The sequence below is a fragment of the Sapajus apella genome, unplaced genomic scaffold (genome assembly GCF_009761245.1).
Source record: "Sapajus apella isolate SASKATOON/1434 unplaced genomic scaffold, GSC_monkey_1.0 scaffold68, whole genome shotgun sequence".
Lineage (NCBI taxonomy): Eukaryota > Metazoa > Chordata > Mammalia > Primates > Cebidae > Sapajus > Sapajus apella.
This window is the reverse complement of record NW_022437008.1, coordinates 5,201,161-5,218,781: the sequence shown is the minus strand read 5'-3', so window position 1 is coordinate 5,218,781 and position 17,621 is coordinate 5,201,161. Positions and strand designations below refer to the sequence as shown.

General features: G+C 49.8%; 1 protein-coding gene across 3 annotated transcripts in view; it reads left to right on the top strand.

The window, feature by feature from the left end:
- Positions 1-12: 12 nt before the first annotated feature.
- Positions 13-17,621, top strand: part of WDR62 (WD repeat domain 62) — a 47,947-nt gene continuing 30,338 nt past the window's right edge. For 2 of the 3 annotated variants that reach the window (XM_032249476.1, XM_032249475.1), the window contains exons 1-9: positions 13-351; positions 4,421-4,512; positions 5,622-5,684; positions 10,891-10,948; positions 11,191-11,361; positions 12,248-12,385; positions 12,793-12,975; positions 14,497-14,657; positions 16,261-16,450. In XM_032249476.1, coding sequence (XP_032105367.1) covers positions 175-351; positions 4,421-4,512; positions 5,622-5,684; positions 10,891-10,948; positions 11,191-11,361; positions 12,248-12,385; positions 12,793-12,975; positions 14,497-14,657; positions 16,261-16,450 — 1,233 coding nt within the window. In that variant the 5' untranslated portion in view covers positions 13-174. The remainder of the gene's footprint in view (positions 352-4,420; positions 4,513-5,621; positions 5,685-10,890; positions 10,949-11,190; positions 11,362-12,247; positions 12,386-12,792; positions 12,976-14,496; positions 14,658-16,260; positions 16,451-17,621) is intronic. The other variant, XM_032249477.1, reaches the window with a different exon arrangement.

Below are 17,621 nucleotides of genomic sequence, written 5' to 3'. Positions count from 1 at the left end.
CTCGTCCCCATTGGTCCTAGGAGCACCGCCCGGCAGCCCTGAGATTGGCCAGACCGGGCCCGTCGCGTCCAATAGGCGGCGGCGCCGGCTTTCCCGCGGTTGTTTGCTGTTCCAGTGAGTCGTGGAGGCGGCGGCGGTTAGGGGATGTAACGGTCGCCCGGCTCCGGCGCGACGATGGCGGCCGTAGGGTCCGGAGGCAATGCGCGGAACGATGCGGCGGAGAAGTTGACCTCTGTCATGGCGGGAGTTCCGGCGCGGAGGGGCCAGTCCTCCCCGCCCCCCGCCCCACCGCTCTGCCTCCGGCGGCGGACGCGATTCTCGACAGCCCCCGAGGAGACGGTGCAGAACCGGGTGAGGAGCAGCTCGCCATGCCTACCCCAGTTTTAGGTTTCCTGGGTCTCCTAGTTTCGCCCTGAGAACTGTGGCCCCGACTGTCAGCCCCCCGGCCAGTTCGCTCAGGTTTCTCCCTGCCGCGCCTCTTCCCCTAAGCCCCGCCTCGTCTCCTAAGCCCCGTCCCTTTAGCCACGGTCCCGCCCACTTTCCCTCTCCTCGCTGTATTGCCGGCTCCACCTTCTTGTGTTGGAGCAATTCCTGGGTTCCTCCCTGGTTTCCACCCCTAGGAATGCATTTTGCTTTTGCAAATCACAGCCTAGTCCTGCTATACTTTAACCCCCGTTTGATCGCCTTTAGACGCCGCGATCATAGCGCTCACCAGCCTCACTGCCCTGGCCCCAGCTGGGTCATGAGGGTCGCTTCCTGGGTTCAGTCCAGAGTATTACCCGCCCCAACTCTTCCTCTCGTCTATCCCTCCTTTTCTCACCCTCTGCGGACTCTATCCCTTTTCCTCACCAAGGTGGGATTCTTAATCCATATTGCCACTCAAAACTATGAAAAAGACGTGAGAAATTGCTTGTAAAGTCTCTGCAGTGCTGCCTAGGGAGGAGGGCATACAGAACAGTTTCCTACATCCTGAAATAGAAACATAGAAGGAAATGATTTCACAGTAGGTAGAAGGAATTCCATCAGCACAGCAGCACTTTTTAAAAAAATTGTTTTCCAGCTCTCTAGGCACAAAACCTGTTTTTATAAAATGGAAATGATAAGAACCATACCACTGGCCGGGCACGGTGGCTCATGCCTGTAATCCCAGCACTTTGGGAGGCCGAGGTGGGCTGTTCACCTTAGATCAGGAGTTCAAGACCAGCTTGGGCAACATGGTGAAACCTCGTCTCTACAAAAAGTACAAAAATTAGCCAGGTGTGCTGGCGCGCATCTGTAATTCCAGCTACTCAGGAGGCTGGGGCGGGGGATATCATTTGAACCCAGGAGGCGGAGGTTGCAGTGAGCCAGGTCATGCCATTGCACTCCACCCTGGGCCACAGAGTAAGACTCTGTCTCCAAAAAAAAAAAAAAAAAAAAAAACGCACCATACCATCACGTTGGAGGAAAAGAAATTTTAACTGTGATCCCTTCTTGGCACAGAGTCCAGATAAAGGGTGGATACCTGGTAGCTGCTGGTGGAGCTTGCTCCTGCCCCATGGCTTTCTCCTGCACTGTGATTATACCGCCCACTCCTGGCTACAGAGTGTACAGGCTGTACCTCCCATGTCCTCCCTGTCACCAAGGTTCAGTCATACTGGCCTGCTTTCAGTTTTCCTGAGGCTCCAGGTTCTCTTCTGCCTCCTAGCCTTTGTGATTGGTGAGTCCTCAGCCTGGGCTTTTTGCTGTATTCTACCTGGCTGGCTCCTTCCCATCCCTCGGATCTCAGCCTGAAAGTCGCTATCTTGAAAGGCTTTCTTGAACCCCATTCTTAAGGAGACACTCACCTTCATCTCTCACCAAGCACCCTATACTTCATAGCCTTTATCTTGTACGTTCCTGAAAGTGCCTTATGAGCTCTTAAACTATGTATAATAATAACAATAGCAAATTCAGAGAGGTGGCATAGCAAGGTGGCTAAGAGCACAGACTGTTGATGGTATGGCTGGACACAGGCAGCCTGAGCTTAAACTTCGTCCTATTCTTAAACTTAGTCCTATTCTTCCTGTCAGGTTATAAACTTTTCTTTTTCTTTCTTTCTTTCTTTTTTTTTTTTGAGACAGGATCTTACTTTGTCATGCAGGCTGTAGTGCAGTGGAGTGATCTCAGCTCAGTGCAGTCTCAGCCTTCTTGGGCTCAAGCAATCCTCCCACCGCAAGCCTCCCCGAGTAGCTGGAACTACAGGCGCATGGCACCATACCTGACTAATTTTGTGTGTGTGTGTTTTTTGTAGAGACAGGGTCTCGCCATGTTGGCCAGGCTGGTCTTGAACTGCTGAGCTCAAGCGATCTGCCTGCCTCGACCTCCCAAAGTGCTAGGATTACAGGTGTGAGAGCCACTGTGTCCTGCTGAGTTACGCAGTTATCTGTGCCTCAGTTTTCTTATCTGTAAAATGAGAATAATAATATAGAAATCTCTCATAGGGTATTTGTGAGGATTAAATGAGGTCACATCCTAGGCACTTAGAACAACACTGGCACATGGCAAGTACCCTATTAATGTTAGCTAATACTGATTTATTAGTGTGTATTTGGGGTATTATTACTGTGTATTTGGGGTAATATTTATTTTTCTTGTTTGACAACACAGAGTTGATTGGTCTTGCAAAGATCTAGTCTAAAAGTAACCATTCATACTAATGCTTGGTAATGCTAATCAACAGATAAAATAACATGAGTGCCATTGCTCAGTTGTTTATATTGGAATCCTGACGCTGCCCTTTCCTGGATGGGTAACCCCTCTTGGCCTCTGTTTCCTCATCTATTTTGTTTAGTTTGTTTTTTTTTTTTGAGATAGAGTCTCACTCTGTTGCCCAGGCTGGAGTATAATGATGCGATCTTGGCTCACTGCAACCTCCATCTCCTGGGTTCAAGCGATTCTCCTGCCTCAGCCTCCTGAGCAGCTAGGATTACAGCCATGCACCACCACACCTTGCCAATTTTTTGCGTTTTTAGTAGAGACAGGATTTCACCATGTTGGTCAGGCCGGTCTTGAACTCCTGACTGAGCCATCACACCCAATCTTTAAATTTTTTTTTTTTTTTAAGACAGAGTCTTGCTCTGTTGCCTAGAATGGAGTGCATTGGCGTGATCTTGGCTCACTGCAACTTCCACCTCCTGGGTTCAAGTGATTCTCCTACCTTAGCCTCCTGAGTAGCTGGGATTACAGACGCCCACCACCACATTTGGCTAACTTTTGTATTTTTAGTAGAGACGGGGTTTTGCCATGTTGGCCAGTCTGATCTTGATCTCTTGACCTCGTGATACACCCTCCTCGGCCTCCCAAAGTGCTGGGATTACAGGCATGAGCCACCACGCCTGGCCTGCTTTGTTTAAATTTTAAATATTACTGTTCATGTGTTTTTTTACTTGCTGAAACCTCTCAGATTTCTGGACTGTGAATTTGATGTGGGAAAACTGTCTACCTTTGGTCACTTCTGTGTCTCTCCTGTACAGCCCAAAGTGCTAGCCTTAGAGCCAGACTGCCTGAGTTTACATGGCCACTCACAGATGTAAGATCTTGGGCCTCGGAATCCTCACCTGTAAAACAGGGGTGATAATAGTGCCTTCTTCTTGGCCTGTTGTGAGGATTCAAGTCTTTTATACATATAAAAGTACTAAGAGGCTGGGCACATTGGCTCCCACCTGTAATCCCAGCACTTTGGGAGGCCGAGGTGGGTGGATCAGTTGAGGCCAGGAGTTCGAGACCAGCCTGGCCAACATGGTGAAACCCTGTCTTTACTAAAAATACAAAAATTAGCCAGGGATGGTGGCATGAGCCTGTAATCCCAGCTACTCAGGAGGCTGAGACAGGAGAATCATTTAAACCTGGAAGGCAGAGGTTGCAGTGAGCCAAGGTCTCACCACTGCGCCCCAGCCTGGGTAACAAAGCAAGACTCTATCTCAAAAAACAAACAAACAAAAGTATTTAGAAACTTATTCACAGGTCACCTTCTCACTACAGCATTCTCCCACTTCCTTTGCACTCCTAACCTCCTTATCTGCTTTATTCTTCTCTCTTGCACCTGTCATTACTTGGCATGTATTTGACATATTTGTTCTGCTCCCCTTCTATGTCCACCATCCCCATCAGCAGCATAATGTGGCTGTAAAATGAGAGTAATGATGTAGAAATCTCTCGTAGGGTATTCCACAATGGCAGGAATTTGTCTCTCCTTCTCACCACTCTGTGCTCTCCACCTAGCATTGTATTGTCAATGGAATGTTGAAAGAACAAGTGTTAGCTGCTGGTGGATGGCATGGCCACAGAAGCTCAGTGAGTGGGTGTCGAATGCAGCCGAGCCTGAATGGGTAGCCAAGACGGCTGCACCATGTGGTGCCAGCTGGGGTGGGTGCCTCTGACTTGGGCCTTTTCTTTGCAGGTGTCACTCGAGAAGGTGCTTGGCATCACAGCCCAGAACAGCAGTGGCCTAACCTGTGACCCTGGCACAGGCCATGTGGCCTACCTGGCAGGGTAAGCAGATGAGAGCCTTGGCGTCTAATTGTTGCTAGGGACTTTGGAGCTCAGAGCCTGAAGCCATCGGTGAATCTCTCTGAGCCTCATCTTTTTCCCCTGTAGAATGTGGGTAATGGGGTCTGCCTCCAAGGACTGTGGAGAGGATTCCATAGCCCACTCTCTGTCTAGAACAGTGCCTGGCATGTAGTGAGTGCAGTGAAAGCCTTTATTATGACTACAGGGGGGAGGTGACAGCGATTCTGGGAAAGACAGGTGGTTAAAATCCACACTGTGGTGTCAGGTAACCTGGATTTCTGTCACAGCTCTGTTGTGTATGCTGCTCTCTGAGCCTCTTCCTCTGCCTCTGTAAAACAGCTAGTAACCCCTCTGCTTGCAATAGTTGAGAGGACTGAAGGAGATGCTACAGCTGTTCATTCCATAAATACTCATGTAGCCTGGCACTGTGCTAAGGACATCCCCCCTCTGGGTTTATTTCCTTATCTATAAATGGGCCTAAAGAGTCCTGACTTGACCTAATCTGGCAGTTGTGAGGATTTAAAACAATTACATCTCTCTCTCTCTCTTTTTTTTTTTTTTTTTTTTTTTGAGACAGGGTCTGGCTGTATTGCCCAGGCTAGAGTACAGTGGTATGAATAACAGCTCACTACAGCCTCAACCTCCTGTGCTCAAGCTATCCCGCCATCTCTGCCTCCCGAGTAGCTGGGACTACAGGCACATGCCACCACAGCCAGCCAATTTTTTTTTAGTAGAGATGAGATCTCACTATATTGACCAGGCTGGTCTCAAACTCCTGGGCTCAAGTGATTCCCCCACTCCCGCTCCCACTGCCAAAGTGTTGGTATTATAGCCAGCCTAAGGTCTTTATTAGTCTAGGGTCTGACAGACATTACCTCAGAGGAAGTGTTGGTTTCAGTTTAAGAACATAGTTGTGTTAAGTGCCCTAGAATTTTCAGCAGAAACACCTGGAGGAGGGGGAGGAGGAGACCAAAGAGAGCCATCTATGCAGAGGGTGCTTGTTTATTTGTGGGCTTTTCTGGTGGGAATAGAATTATCCCAGGACCCCAACACTCCCTCCAGTTGAAGCGTATTTTCCTCTTTCTCCCCAGCTGTGTGGTGGTGATTTTGGACCCCAAGGAGAACAAGCAGCAGCACATCTTTAACACCGCCAGGTAGGCTGAGGCCTGGGCGGTTGGGGTAGGGGCAAGGTTGAGACAAAGGCTCAGCATGCCTCCCCTCCCCCACACAGCCTGGAGGTACTCATAGGTAGGTGCTTACTCGTTCACTCACGTCTTGGCTCAGCAGCATTCGCCAGGTGTCTGCTCTGTGCTGGGTGCTGTTCTGTGTGCTGGGGACACAGCAGTCACCAGAGGAGACAAGATTCTGCTGGCTAGAGCAAGACAGACTGTAAACCAATCAGCTACTTACTGGCTGATCATGATCAGTGTTATGAAGGAAATGATGGGGGATGTCTTCGGGCAGGTTTGTGGGCAGAGAATAGGAGGAAAGCCATATCGGAGGGCTCAGGGAACGCCGCCCCGAGTCTGAGACCTGAAGGAAGTGAGAGGTGACCCATAAGAAGCTGTAGGGAGAGCGCTTCAGGCAGAGGGCACGGCAAAGGCAACGGCCCTGCAGTGGTTAAGAATCTTGGGCGGTTTAGAAGTGGCCAGGGATCCGGGTACCTGGAGAAAGGAAGCAGGGGAGATGAGGTTGCAACAGGCAGAAGCCACATTCCCCCAGGCCTTGTAGCCTTGGGAAGCGGCTGGATAGCATGCTGAGTACAGAGAGCAGCCACAGGAGGGCGCCACAGGCCAGGGATGTGCTTTTCACCTCCAGCCCTCCAGCAGCTCTATTCCCTGCTTTGCTTTTCTCCACAAAATTTGCTCCCTTCTGATATGTTGTTCAATTTCCTCACTGATGGTATTCACTGTGGGTCTCCCTTCATTAGTATGAGTGCTCTGAGAGCAGGGACTTTCTCTGAGTTCATTTCTGTGTCCCTAGCACCAAAGAGCAGTGTCTGGCACATTGATGGCCATTTCCTTTTTTTTTTTTTAAAGAGACGGGGTTTCACCCTGTTGGCCAGGATGGTCTTGATCTCTTGACCTCATGATCCACCCCCCTCGGCCTCCCAAAGTGCTGGGATTATAGGCGTGAGCCACCGCGCCCGGCCTAATGGACATTTCCTAGGAGAAAGACTGAACGTGATTTGGGTTTTAGAAAGATCCCTTCAGCTGTAAATTTATTGGGAAAGGGCCTGCTCCTCTGCCTTGGGGCTAAGTGATCTCTGTGTTACCCTGGGGATATGGTCCCAATAGGGCTGTGACCTTTGGAAGGCACCCCATGTCCCTCCTTAGCATAGCTTAGGCTCAGCTTCTTTGGCCCAGTTCTCCAGGTGGTTGGATAAGGAGTGCGTTTTCATTTGCCCTTATGGTTCCTACTATATGATCCTTAAGCTACATCAGGTTCCTGTTATATGGCAGAATTGCATTCCCTCTTGAAAGTGGCTCTTTGGACCTTTTGTTCCTAACTGTGGGTTCTGTCACTGGTGATAAGGGCAGAGCTGGGTTCCAGTCTCCTGGCTCAAGCGTCTGTTCACTGTGGAATCTCAGGTGAGACACTTCTTTCAGATCCTTGGTCACCACTGGAAATAAAATAGCTACCTTCAATTGGGAGAGCAAACCAGAGTCGCATAGACTTGCCAGACACAGTGTGTTTTAAAGGTTGGATGAGTGGACATTTTAAGTTTTTTAATACAAAAATCCAAATGTCCCTATTGTTTGGAAAAGTGAGAAATACTGGCCTCTGGGGCCCACATTCCCCTGTGACAGTGATGGGCTGAGCTTAGTGACATTTGTCAGACTCCTGTGGCCAGTTCCTCTCACCTGTAGGCAGTGGAGTGGGTAGCCGGGATCTGTAGTAGGTGGCATACAGGTGCCCACCCTTGACCACCTGTGGGTCTATGTTAGGAAGTGGTGTGGCCAGTGTGGCGGTTTTCACCCTGACTGCATATCAGGATCACCTAGCCCATGGGCCTTACCCCAAGAGAAAGCCAAATCAGTTGATCTGGGGTGAAACCTGGGCATTGGCAGTTTTTAGACTTTTTGTATTGAAATAATTTCAGACTTCTAATAGTACAAAGACCTTTTCCATATTTCCCAAATGTTAGCTTTTTTTTTTTTTTAATTTTCCCCCGCCGTCTCACTCTGTCGCCCAGCCTGGAGTGCAATGGCATAATCTTAGGTCACTGCAAGCTCCGTCTCCCAGGTTCAAGCGATTCTCATGCCTCAGTCTCCTGAGTAGCTGGGACTACAGGCATGCGCCACCATGCCTGGCTAATTTTTTGTGTTTTAGTGGAGACAGGGTTCACCATGTTGCCAAATGTGGTCTTGAACTCCTGAGCTTAGGCAATGTGCCCTCCTTGGCCTTCCAAAGTGCTAGGATTATAGGTGTGAGCCACCACGTCTGGCCAAATGTTGTCTATGTACATATTCAATTGTTCTGAACTATGAGAATCAGTTGTAGACATAATGCCCTTATATATCTAAATACTTCAGGCTGGGTGCGATGGCTCACACCTGTAATCTTAGCACTTTGGGAGGCCTTGGAGGCAGGAGAATCACTTGAGGTCAGGAGTTTGAGACCAGCCTGGGCAACGTAGGAAAACCCTGTCTCTACTAAAAATACAAAAATTAGCCAGGGGTGGTGGTGGGTGCCTGTAATCTCAGCTACTCAGGAGGCTGAGGCAGGAGAATCGCTTGAACCTGGGAGGCAGAGGTTGCAGTGAGCCAATATCGCTTACTGCACTCCAGCCTGGGTAACAGAGCAAGACTTCATCTCAAAAAAAGTAAAGTAAAATAAAATAAATACTTCAATGTGTATTTCCTACAAAAAAAAAATGTGACAGTCCTTCTAAACTGTTATACATCCAGCAAAATCAGGAAATGAAAATGGGTGCATCACTCCCATACACTCCACAGATGGCTCCATTCAGGAGTCAGCCGTTGTCCCACGATTGTTGTTTATGATCAGAGGATTCTGTGTAGAACCACACATTGCATTGAGTTGTCACCTCAGTCTCCTTCAGGCTGACATGGCTTTTCTGTCTTTTCTTGACTTTTAGGACCTTGATGCTTTTGAGGATTGTAAACATGGTATTTTGTAGAGTGTCCCAGCATTTGGGTTTGTCCGATGCCTCCTCCCAGGCAGACTTAGCTTCTACATCTTTGGCAGAAATAGACCAGAAGGGGTACTGTGTTTTCTTGGTGCCTCCTCTCAGGAGGTCTCCCAAGACCGGTTTTGTTGACTGGGAGCACTTTGCCAAGATGGTGCCTGCCAGATTCCTCCACTTCAAAGCCTCTCTTTTTCCCTTTGTGACTAGTAAGTATTCTGGGGACATCTTTTCTGAGACTGAGCAAATGTTACCCTGTTCCTCACCAAACTTTCACTCAACTAATCTTAGGCTTTGACATGTTTCAGATGCTCCCCAGGGAATTCCAATGTGCAGCCAGGACTGAGAACTACTGGCTTCAAGGTCGGGGCTCTGCCCTGTCTGGTTAGGTAACCGCTGGCAGACTTCCCTTTGTTGCAGTCACGTCATCTGCAAAGTTGGCTTACGAGAGCCCTGACTCCGTGAAGCATGCGTGAGGAATCAGTGCAGTGATAGCCACACAGCATTTGTCAAAGGGCCAGGCACAAGGTCAGGGCATGCGACAAGTTAGGGGCAGCTACAGACAACAGAAACCCCTCACAGCGTAGCTCAAAACCCAAGGGCATGCTCTTCCTGCATGTTCAGAGGTGGGCAGCCCAGGGGCAGTGTCTCTGATCACCAGGGACCCCACTCCTTTTTTTTTTTTTTTTTTTTGGACACAGAGTCTTGCTGTGTTCTTGCTCTGCACTCCGTTCTGGAGTGCAGTGGTGCAATCTGCAACCTCCACCTCCCAGGTGCAAGCGATTCTCCTGCCTCAGCCTCCTAAGTAGCTGGGACTACAGGCACATGCCACCACACCTGGCTACTTTTTTTTTTTTTCCTGGAGGCAGAGTCTCACTCTGTCACACAGACTGGAGTGTAATGGCATAATCTCGTCTCAGTGCAACCTTTGCCTCCCGTGTTCAAATGATTCTCCTGCCTCAGCCTCCCAAGTAGCTGGGATTACAGGCACCCACCACCACGCCCAGCTTTTTTTGTGTTTTTAGTAGAGATGGGGCTTCACCATGTTGACCAGGCTGGTCACAAACTCCTGACCACCCACTGCTGCCTCCCAAAGTGCTGGAATTACAGGCATGAGGCACCGTGCCTGGCCCCATTTCTTCTCTCCTGCTGCTCTACCTCATTTATTGTGAGGCTTCTAGTCTTAAAGTCGATTCATGGCCCAAGATGGAGTTCTGGCTGTTGTGTGCTTATTTCAGGAGGGAAACTGGTAGGAAGCAGGGCAAAGGGTTCCCTTTGAGGAGCATTTCGGGAAGTCCACACAGCATGTCAGTTTATTTCTCATTGGCCAGACTAAGTCATGTAGCTATATATGTGTAGCTGCAAGCATAAAAGTGGGCTTATGTCAGTGAGGAAAGAGAGGCGAGTGGATATCCAGGAGGCAGCTTGCCCTGTTTGCTGGAGTAAGGAGCCACGGAAAGCCTGGGAAGAAGCAGGTTGACTTGATGATGAATACTCCTTAAAGTTGCCAGAGTCTCACTTAGAGGCATTTACTTAGTTATCTGCACGCCAATTTACCATCTCATGTAGGGAGACAATTATTAGATTGTTAAGGAACAAAGGTAAAAAGATTAAAAGAGAGGAGAAGAAGGAAACCATACTGTCCGGGAATGGTGAATCTTGCTGCCAAAAACATGCCAGCTGGTCTGCTCATTCAGTCCTTGTGCAGGCTAGTTAGGAGTATCAGAGAAACATTTTGGTTGTTTATGGACTTTCCACAACACCTTCAGCATTTAGCAGTGGAGCATACGCTGCAAGGCTCCCTTGATATGATGCCTGCCAGGGTCCTCCCATCAGCACCACCGCTTGAGTTAGGCCAGGCCTGTAGCATTTCCTGCATCTCTATTTCCCAGTGTTATAGGGTGGGTGGGATCTTAGGGTACCCACTGTGGTAGAGGGAGAAGAAAGCAGAGTCCTCATACAGTGTCTATCCCATTTGGGTTTGGTGTCTCAGGGTGAAAGGGGCCTTTGCTTTTACCCCCATTTCTCTGTGTGCTGTTCTGGACACGCCAGCAGCACTGGCTTTGTGGGAGCTGCTTGAGCTCACCCCTCCTGGCCTCTTCCAAGGCTTTGGAGGCAGGAGAGGGTAGATTGCTATGGGAGTCACCAGGATGGGGTCTGGCTGCCCACCCTCAGTGGAACCAGTGATCAGCTCTTTTCCTTATCCGCAGGAAGTCTCTGAGTGCTCTGGCCTTCTCCCCTGATGGGAAGTACATAGTGACAGGGGAGGTGAGTCATGATCATGATTGAGTGGGAATGGGGGGCTGGGGGGATTTGGGGGTCATTCCTTCTGCTCCCAGCAGGCCTGGGAGTCGCTGGAATAGCTCCTTTCTGGGCCAGAACAGCCCAGTGGCAGATGAGGGAGGTGGCTTTTGGGCACAGCCTGTGGCAATGCCATCTTCAGCCTTGACAACCCTTCTAGCCCTGCCTGGTACAGAGTCTAGCAGCAGTAATGACCCCACTTTTCCTAGAATGGGCACAGGCCTGCCGTGCGCATCTGGGATGTGGAGGAGAAAAATCAGGTGGCGGAGATGCTAGGCCACAAGTATGGTGTGGCCTGTGTGGCCTTCTCACCCAATATGAAGCACATCGTGTCCATGGGCTACCAACATGACATGGTGCTCAATGTCTGGGACTGGAAGGTAAGAGCCGACCAGTGGGCATGTGGCAGGCAGCCAGCTGCCAGATCATCCTGTGTCTCAAGCACTGGGAGAGCTATATAAGAGGATGTAGTAAAATGCCCACTCACCCAACAGATGACAGCTATTGAGCACCTGCTGCATGCTGATCCCTTATTGTAGGGCACAAGACAGGCTCCCAACTAGAAGAATTATAAATATTTTTGTATTGACCAGCTGTGACCTTAGGCGAGTGACTTAACATCTCTGTGAGTCTGTTTCCTCCTTTGTTAGATACATATAGTAGTACTTACCTTGTTGAGTTGTGAGACTTTAGTGAGTTGATAAGCACTGGAAGGCCAGGCTTTGGAACAGCTGTGGAGCCGGCAGAAGTGGGTACGAAGTCCTGGTTCTGCCCATAGCCCACTGTGTGACCTTGAGTTGAGCACATGACATCTCCGCCTCTGAGCCTGGCAGCATTGCGGAGACGTACCTCCCTCATGGGGCCACTGACAGAATTCTGTGGGTTATCCTGTGAAGGACTCAGGGCAGGGCCCAGAGCCAGAGCCCTATCTGTGACAGCCATAGGTTGTGTCATCCTTACATCCCAGCCATGACTGTCCCCAACGCTGTGGGGACAGACACTATGGGTTGCAGAGCTTAGACCCTTGGGGAGAATTCTGGAACATACTCTGACATGGGGACCTTTCCAAGCCTCTGTCCCCTCCTTTGTTGATGAGGAATGGGCAGAGTGCCCCACATAGGTTTCCCCATACAGCAGCTCTCTGTAGGGTCCCAGGAAGACAGACCTGAAGCAGGGATGAGCAGGGAGGTCCAGGCTGAGAGCAAGGGCACAGATAGCTCAATGGAATGAGTGCTGGCATGAGCTTCTCTGTGCTTATTTTTCCAGAAAGACATCGTGGTGGCCTCCAACAAGGTATCTTGTAGAGTCATTGCTCTCTCCTTCTCAGAGGACAGCAGCTATTTTGTCACTGTTGGGAACCGGCATGTGAGGTTCTGGTTCTTGGAAGTCTCCACTGAGACAAAGGTGAGTTTCTGTCCCTGCCCTTTCAGCCAGGCCCTGAGGGAGTCACCATCGGTGGCAGCATGGGCTCCTGTTTCTCCCTAAGATTTGGGGGCAGTGGTCTCGGACCATTTGGCGTCTCAGGGGCCCAGCTGCTGCTTCTGGGCCTGCTCTCAGGGTGCTAATGCACAGGCCCTGCCAGGAACCCCCTGACCCTGGGACCGGCCCTCATTCTTGGACTGCTGCTGTCCAGCCCCTCTAACCAGAGGGGCAGGGCTCTACTGTTTTCTTTCCTTCTCCTCCATTTGGAAGAGCTTCTTAGGGTTCTCCTGTTTAGTTGTGTCCTATCATCTGGTCATGCAGGGCCCATTGTGGCTCTGTTGGGGCTCAGCTGTGTGGACAGTATCTCACTATGCCCTCTGTGTCTCCAGGTGACGGGCACAGTACCCCTTGTAGGGCGCTCAGGCATACTGGGCGAGCTGCACAACAACATTTTCTGTGGTGTGGCCTGCGGTCGGGGCCGGATGGCGGGCAGTACCTTCTGTGTGTCCTACTCAGGCCTCCTCTGCCAGTTCAATGAGAAGAGGGTTCTGGAGAAGTGGATCAACCTGAAGGTACCACCCTCCCTCTCTGCCATCAGTGGGGCAGAGTCTTTGCTGCTCATCAGTATTGACCACACAGGTTCTGCTTACATGACTAGTGGAGAATGACTCCCCCTCTGAGCTTCGGTTCCACATTTGTAAAATGGGAGTACTGCTGCCCTCCCCACAGAGCTGATAAGGAAGTCAGGTGAGATAATATAGGCAAGGCAGGGAGCACAGTGCTTGGTACCCTGAAATGGGCTCAAGGTGACAGCTGTTTTCCCATCACTATTTGATTTGCTTCACATTTCTCTTCTCCGTTGAGCACTCTTGCCTGGTAGAGGACTGCATTTAAAAAAAAAGATCAGAGATACCATTGATTTAATAATATTTTAGTCAAAAAAGACTACACAAAATACACAAACTTTTATTTATATTTAGTTTTATTTTTTTGAAAAGAAGTCTCACTCTGTTGCCCAGGCTGGAGTGCAGTGGCGCAATCTTGGCTTACTACAACCTCTGCCTCCCAGGTTCAAGCGATTCTCCTGCCTCAGCCTCCCAAGCAACCTGGATTACAGGCACCTGTCACCACCCTCAGCTAATTTTTGTATTTTTAGTAGAGACAGGATTTTACTATGTTGGCCAGGCTGGTCTCGAACTACTGACCTTTGGTGATCCACTCGTCTTGGCCTCCTGAAGTGCTGGAATTATAGGCATGAGCCACTGTGCCTGGCCATAAACTTTTAAACTAAAGCATGATCTATCGATACATTGCAGAGCTCCTTTCCTTTAGTATCTGAAGGTTTGAGTCCAAGCTGTTTTCCCATCTGGAATCAGTTGCCCATTTGGCTATCAGCTGGAGCATTGTGGTTTTCTCTCCTGTTCCTGTCCTGCCTTTGTGACTCACTCTGGAGATCACCTTTGCGGTTAATGGCATGTGGAGAGGTTCCAAGTTTTATCTCTTTCCTAGTTGGTTAAACCTCATTTTGTCTTTTTCAACCAAGTAAAAAGCTCTCAATAGATAGATGTTTAATTCCTCAGCACTAAATGACCCATAAATTAAGTCCTTGTAGATTTGGAAAAACTCCTTTAAGCTGTGTCTAGAGTTCTAGCATTTCCTGATAGAATAGACAGCTCTTCCTAGATACTGTAACTTTTTTCTGTACTGCTTTGGAGTATAGTCTTTATGAAGTTGTTTGGAAGCAATAGGGAATAAGATTTAAGCCTAAAATTCAACCTGTTACTGCAGGTGACTTACTGAAGTTGCAGTCTGCTGAACAGATATTTTCCATACATAGCTACATTTCCCCGTAGACAGCAGTGACAACTCTGTCCCTGTTCATGCTTCTGTCTGACTGCTGGCCCATGTCTTTCAATAGTGGCCATATGTTGTGTTCTGATTTCAAAAATCTTAAAATGTGCTAAAATGGATGTCTTGGACCCAAGGAACTATAAGTCTTCTCTGGAGGCCTAAGGCTGCTCTGTCAGTCCCCATGTCCCTGGGCCAGACCACGTCAAGCACCAAATCCACTGGGGTCCCCTTTGCCTCCACAGGTCTCCCTGTCTTCCTGCCTCTGTGTCAGCCAGGAGCTCATCTTCTGTGGCTGCACAGATGGGATAGTCCGCATCTTCCAGGCCCACAGCCTGCACTACCTTGCCAACCTGCCCAAGCCGCACTACCTTGGGGTAGACGTGGCACAAGGACTGGAGCCCAGGTACTGCCCTGCAGGGAGAGGGAACTGGAGGGGCCCACCCAGAGTCTCTCTGCTGGCATTCATCCATGCTTCCAGATCCATCCATCTGTCTGTCCATTCCACAAATACCCATCATGACTCTCAGCCCTGGGTATTACAAAGCAGAAAAGTCCTTGCCTTCTGAGGCAAGCTTCACAGTGAGAAGTGAGGCTGGGTGGGGGAAGAAACAGTCCGTGAGAAAACAAAGGAATAAACAATCTAATTTCAGATAGCAGTCAGTGTGGTGAAGAACAGTGTGGAGCAGGTGTGAATGTGGTGGAGTGTTTCCAGCCACATGGCTGACCCCCACTAAGCAGCTGCTAAGTGCCAGCCCTGGGCTGAAAGCAGGACACACCTATAATAAAGCAGCAAAATCTCTGCCTCTGTGCAGTCTAGCAGGGGGCCTCAATGATAAGCAAGTACACAAAAAAGATCATTTCAGGTCGGCATCAGTGCTTTGGGAGTGCCCAGGGTGGACTGTGCTGATTGGGTGTCTGGTGAGAAGGAGCTGCATATAGGTGTGTGGAGAGCTGGGTCCCAGCAGTAGAGGTGACCTCCCACTGTACTTGTCATGTTGCAGGAATAGTAAGGGACTGCGTGGACAGAGCCCAGTATGCCAGGGGACGATAGTGGGAGACGAGGCCAGCATGGGGCGCCTGTAGTCTATCCTCAGGTCAGTGGGCAGCTGCTGGGGGTTTCAGGCGTTGGAGTAAGTGACCAGGCCTTACATGTTAGGTCCCTTGGCTGCTGTGTCGAGTGGATGGAAGCACTAGGCTGTGGCTCGTCTTCCCCTTTGTTGCAAGTCTGTTTATGGTATCGGGGGTTACCTAACCAGCGGGTGCCAGGTGCCTAGGTCTGCCTCTTTGTGGATTTCTGGATGCTAACTCTTGGGTGCCTTTTCCACAACAGGGCCTGAACAGGGGGGAACTGGGTGTCATGAAGGAAAGGAGGGGTCAGCAACCCACAGGCAGTGTTGCGTTGAGTAGCAGGGTTGGCAACTCTGCTGCCTTCTGTTGTGCTGTGTGACCTCAGGAAGGTGACTATACCTTCCTGTGCTTCCGTTTTCTCATGGGTAAAATATAGTACCTACCTCTTATCATGGTTGTGAGAATTTATTGCAGCTAAAACGCTTGGCTAGCACAGTATAAATGCTCAGTAAACTGTAGCCTTTGTAGGGAGACCCCAGGCCAAGGGGCAGCTCCCCAGCCTACTTAGGACACGGGCTTTTTGATCATGCTTTGGTGAGGCCAGGAAGAGGTGGGGCCTGAGATACATGCTTATTATCTTTCTATGCTTAGAGAGCAGGAGCTTGGATTGGGTGAAATGATGGGAGAGAAATGTTCATAGGAATCAAAAACCCAATTGCTCTCAGGGCCAGGCAGAAGCTTCCAGTTTGTATCCTCTACATGAGAAGCAAAGCAGAGGAAGAGGGAAAAGGGAGAAGTGGAATTGGAGCAGGAGAGATGCATGGCCACAAACACCATGAGGGATGACATTGCCGGGGAGGCAGCTCCACTGTCACTAGAGGTGGCTGTCACTACTCAGTGACAGTGATGACGATTGATGACCCATGTGGTCTTGTTAGCTTCCTCTTCCACAGGAAGGCAGAAGCAGTCTACCCAGATACAGTGGCACTGACCTTCGACCCCATCCACCAGTGGCTGTCCTGCGTGTATAAGGACCACAGCATTTACATTTGGGACATCAAAGACATCAACAGAGTGGGGAAGGTGTGGTCAGAGCTCTTCCACAGCTCTTACGTCTGGAATGTGGAGGTGAGCCCCTCCCTCTCTCTGCCCCTGCTCAGCCTCTGCACAGTTCCCCACAGAGTTTGGGAACCCATTCAGTAATTCCTTCAGAAGATACTCGTTGATCCCATCTTATGCATCAGGCCCTGTCCTAGGTGCTGAGGACACAGACAAAAACCCTGTCCTTAATGAGCTTACATTTGGGCGGGAAAGGAAACCTAGAAACATCATCAGTGAATAACATGCCAAGCAGCAGTAACTCTCTGAAGAAAAATGAGGTGGGGAAGGGAAATCCAGATGGTATTCCAGAGAGGAGCAAGATTAGGGAAGGCCTCCCTGAGGACATGACATTTGAACTGGGACCTGCAGGAAGTTGAGGAGTAAGACCTACAACTGCTGGGGAGAACCACAAGCAGAGGCCCTACGGGAGGAACATGCACTGCACAGAGAGCTTTGCTGTAGAGGATGTTTATGTATTTCACTGTTTTTTTTTTGTTTTTGTTTTTGTTTTTGTTTTTTTTTTAAGTTGAAGGCGGGGCATGGTGGCTCACACCTGTATTCCCAGCACTTTGGGAGGCTAAGGTGGGAGGATCACTTGAACCCAGGAGATTGAGACCAGCTTGGGCAACAGAAGATCCCGTCTCTACAAATAATTTTTTAAAATTAGCCAGTCAGGCCTGGTGCAATGTAATCCCAGCACTTTGGGAGGCCGAGGTGGGTGGATCACGAGGTCAGGAGTTTAAGACCAGCCTGGCCAAGATGGTGAAACCCCATCTCTACTAATAATGCAAGAAATTGGCCGGGCTTGGTGGCTCACACTTGTAATCCCAGCACTTTGAGAGGCTGAGGTGGGCAGATGACAAGGTCAAGAGATCGAGGCCATCCAGGCCAACATGATGAAGCCCCATCTCTACTAAAAATACAAAAATTAGCTGGACGTGGTGGTACGTGCCTGTAGTCCCAGCTACTCAGAAAGCTGAGGCAGGAGAGTTGCTTGAACCTACGAGGCGGAGGTTGCAGTGAGCTGAGATCCAGCCACTGCACTCCATCGTGGGTGACAGAGTGAGACCCTGTCTCAAAAAAAAAAGGCCTGCACCCGGTGGCTCACACCTGTAATCCCAGCACTTTGGGAGGCTGAGGCAGGCAGATCACCTGAAGTCAGGAGTTCGAGACCAGCCTGACCAACATGGAAAAACCC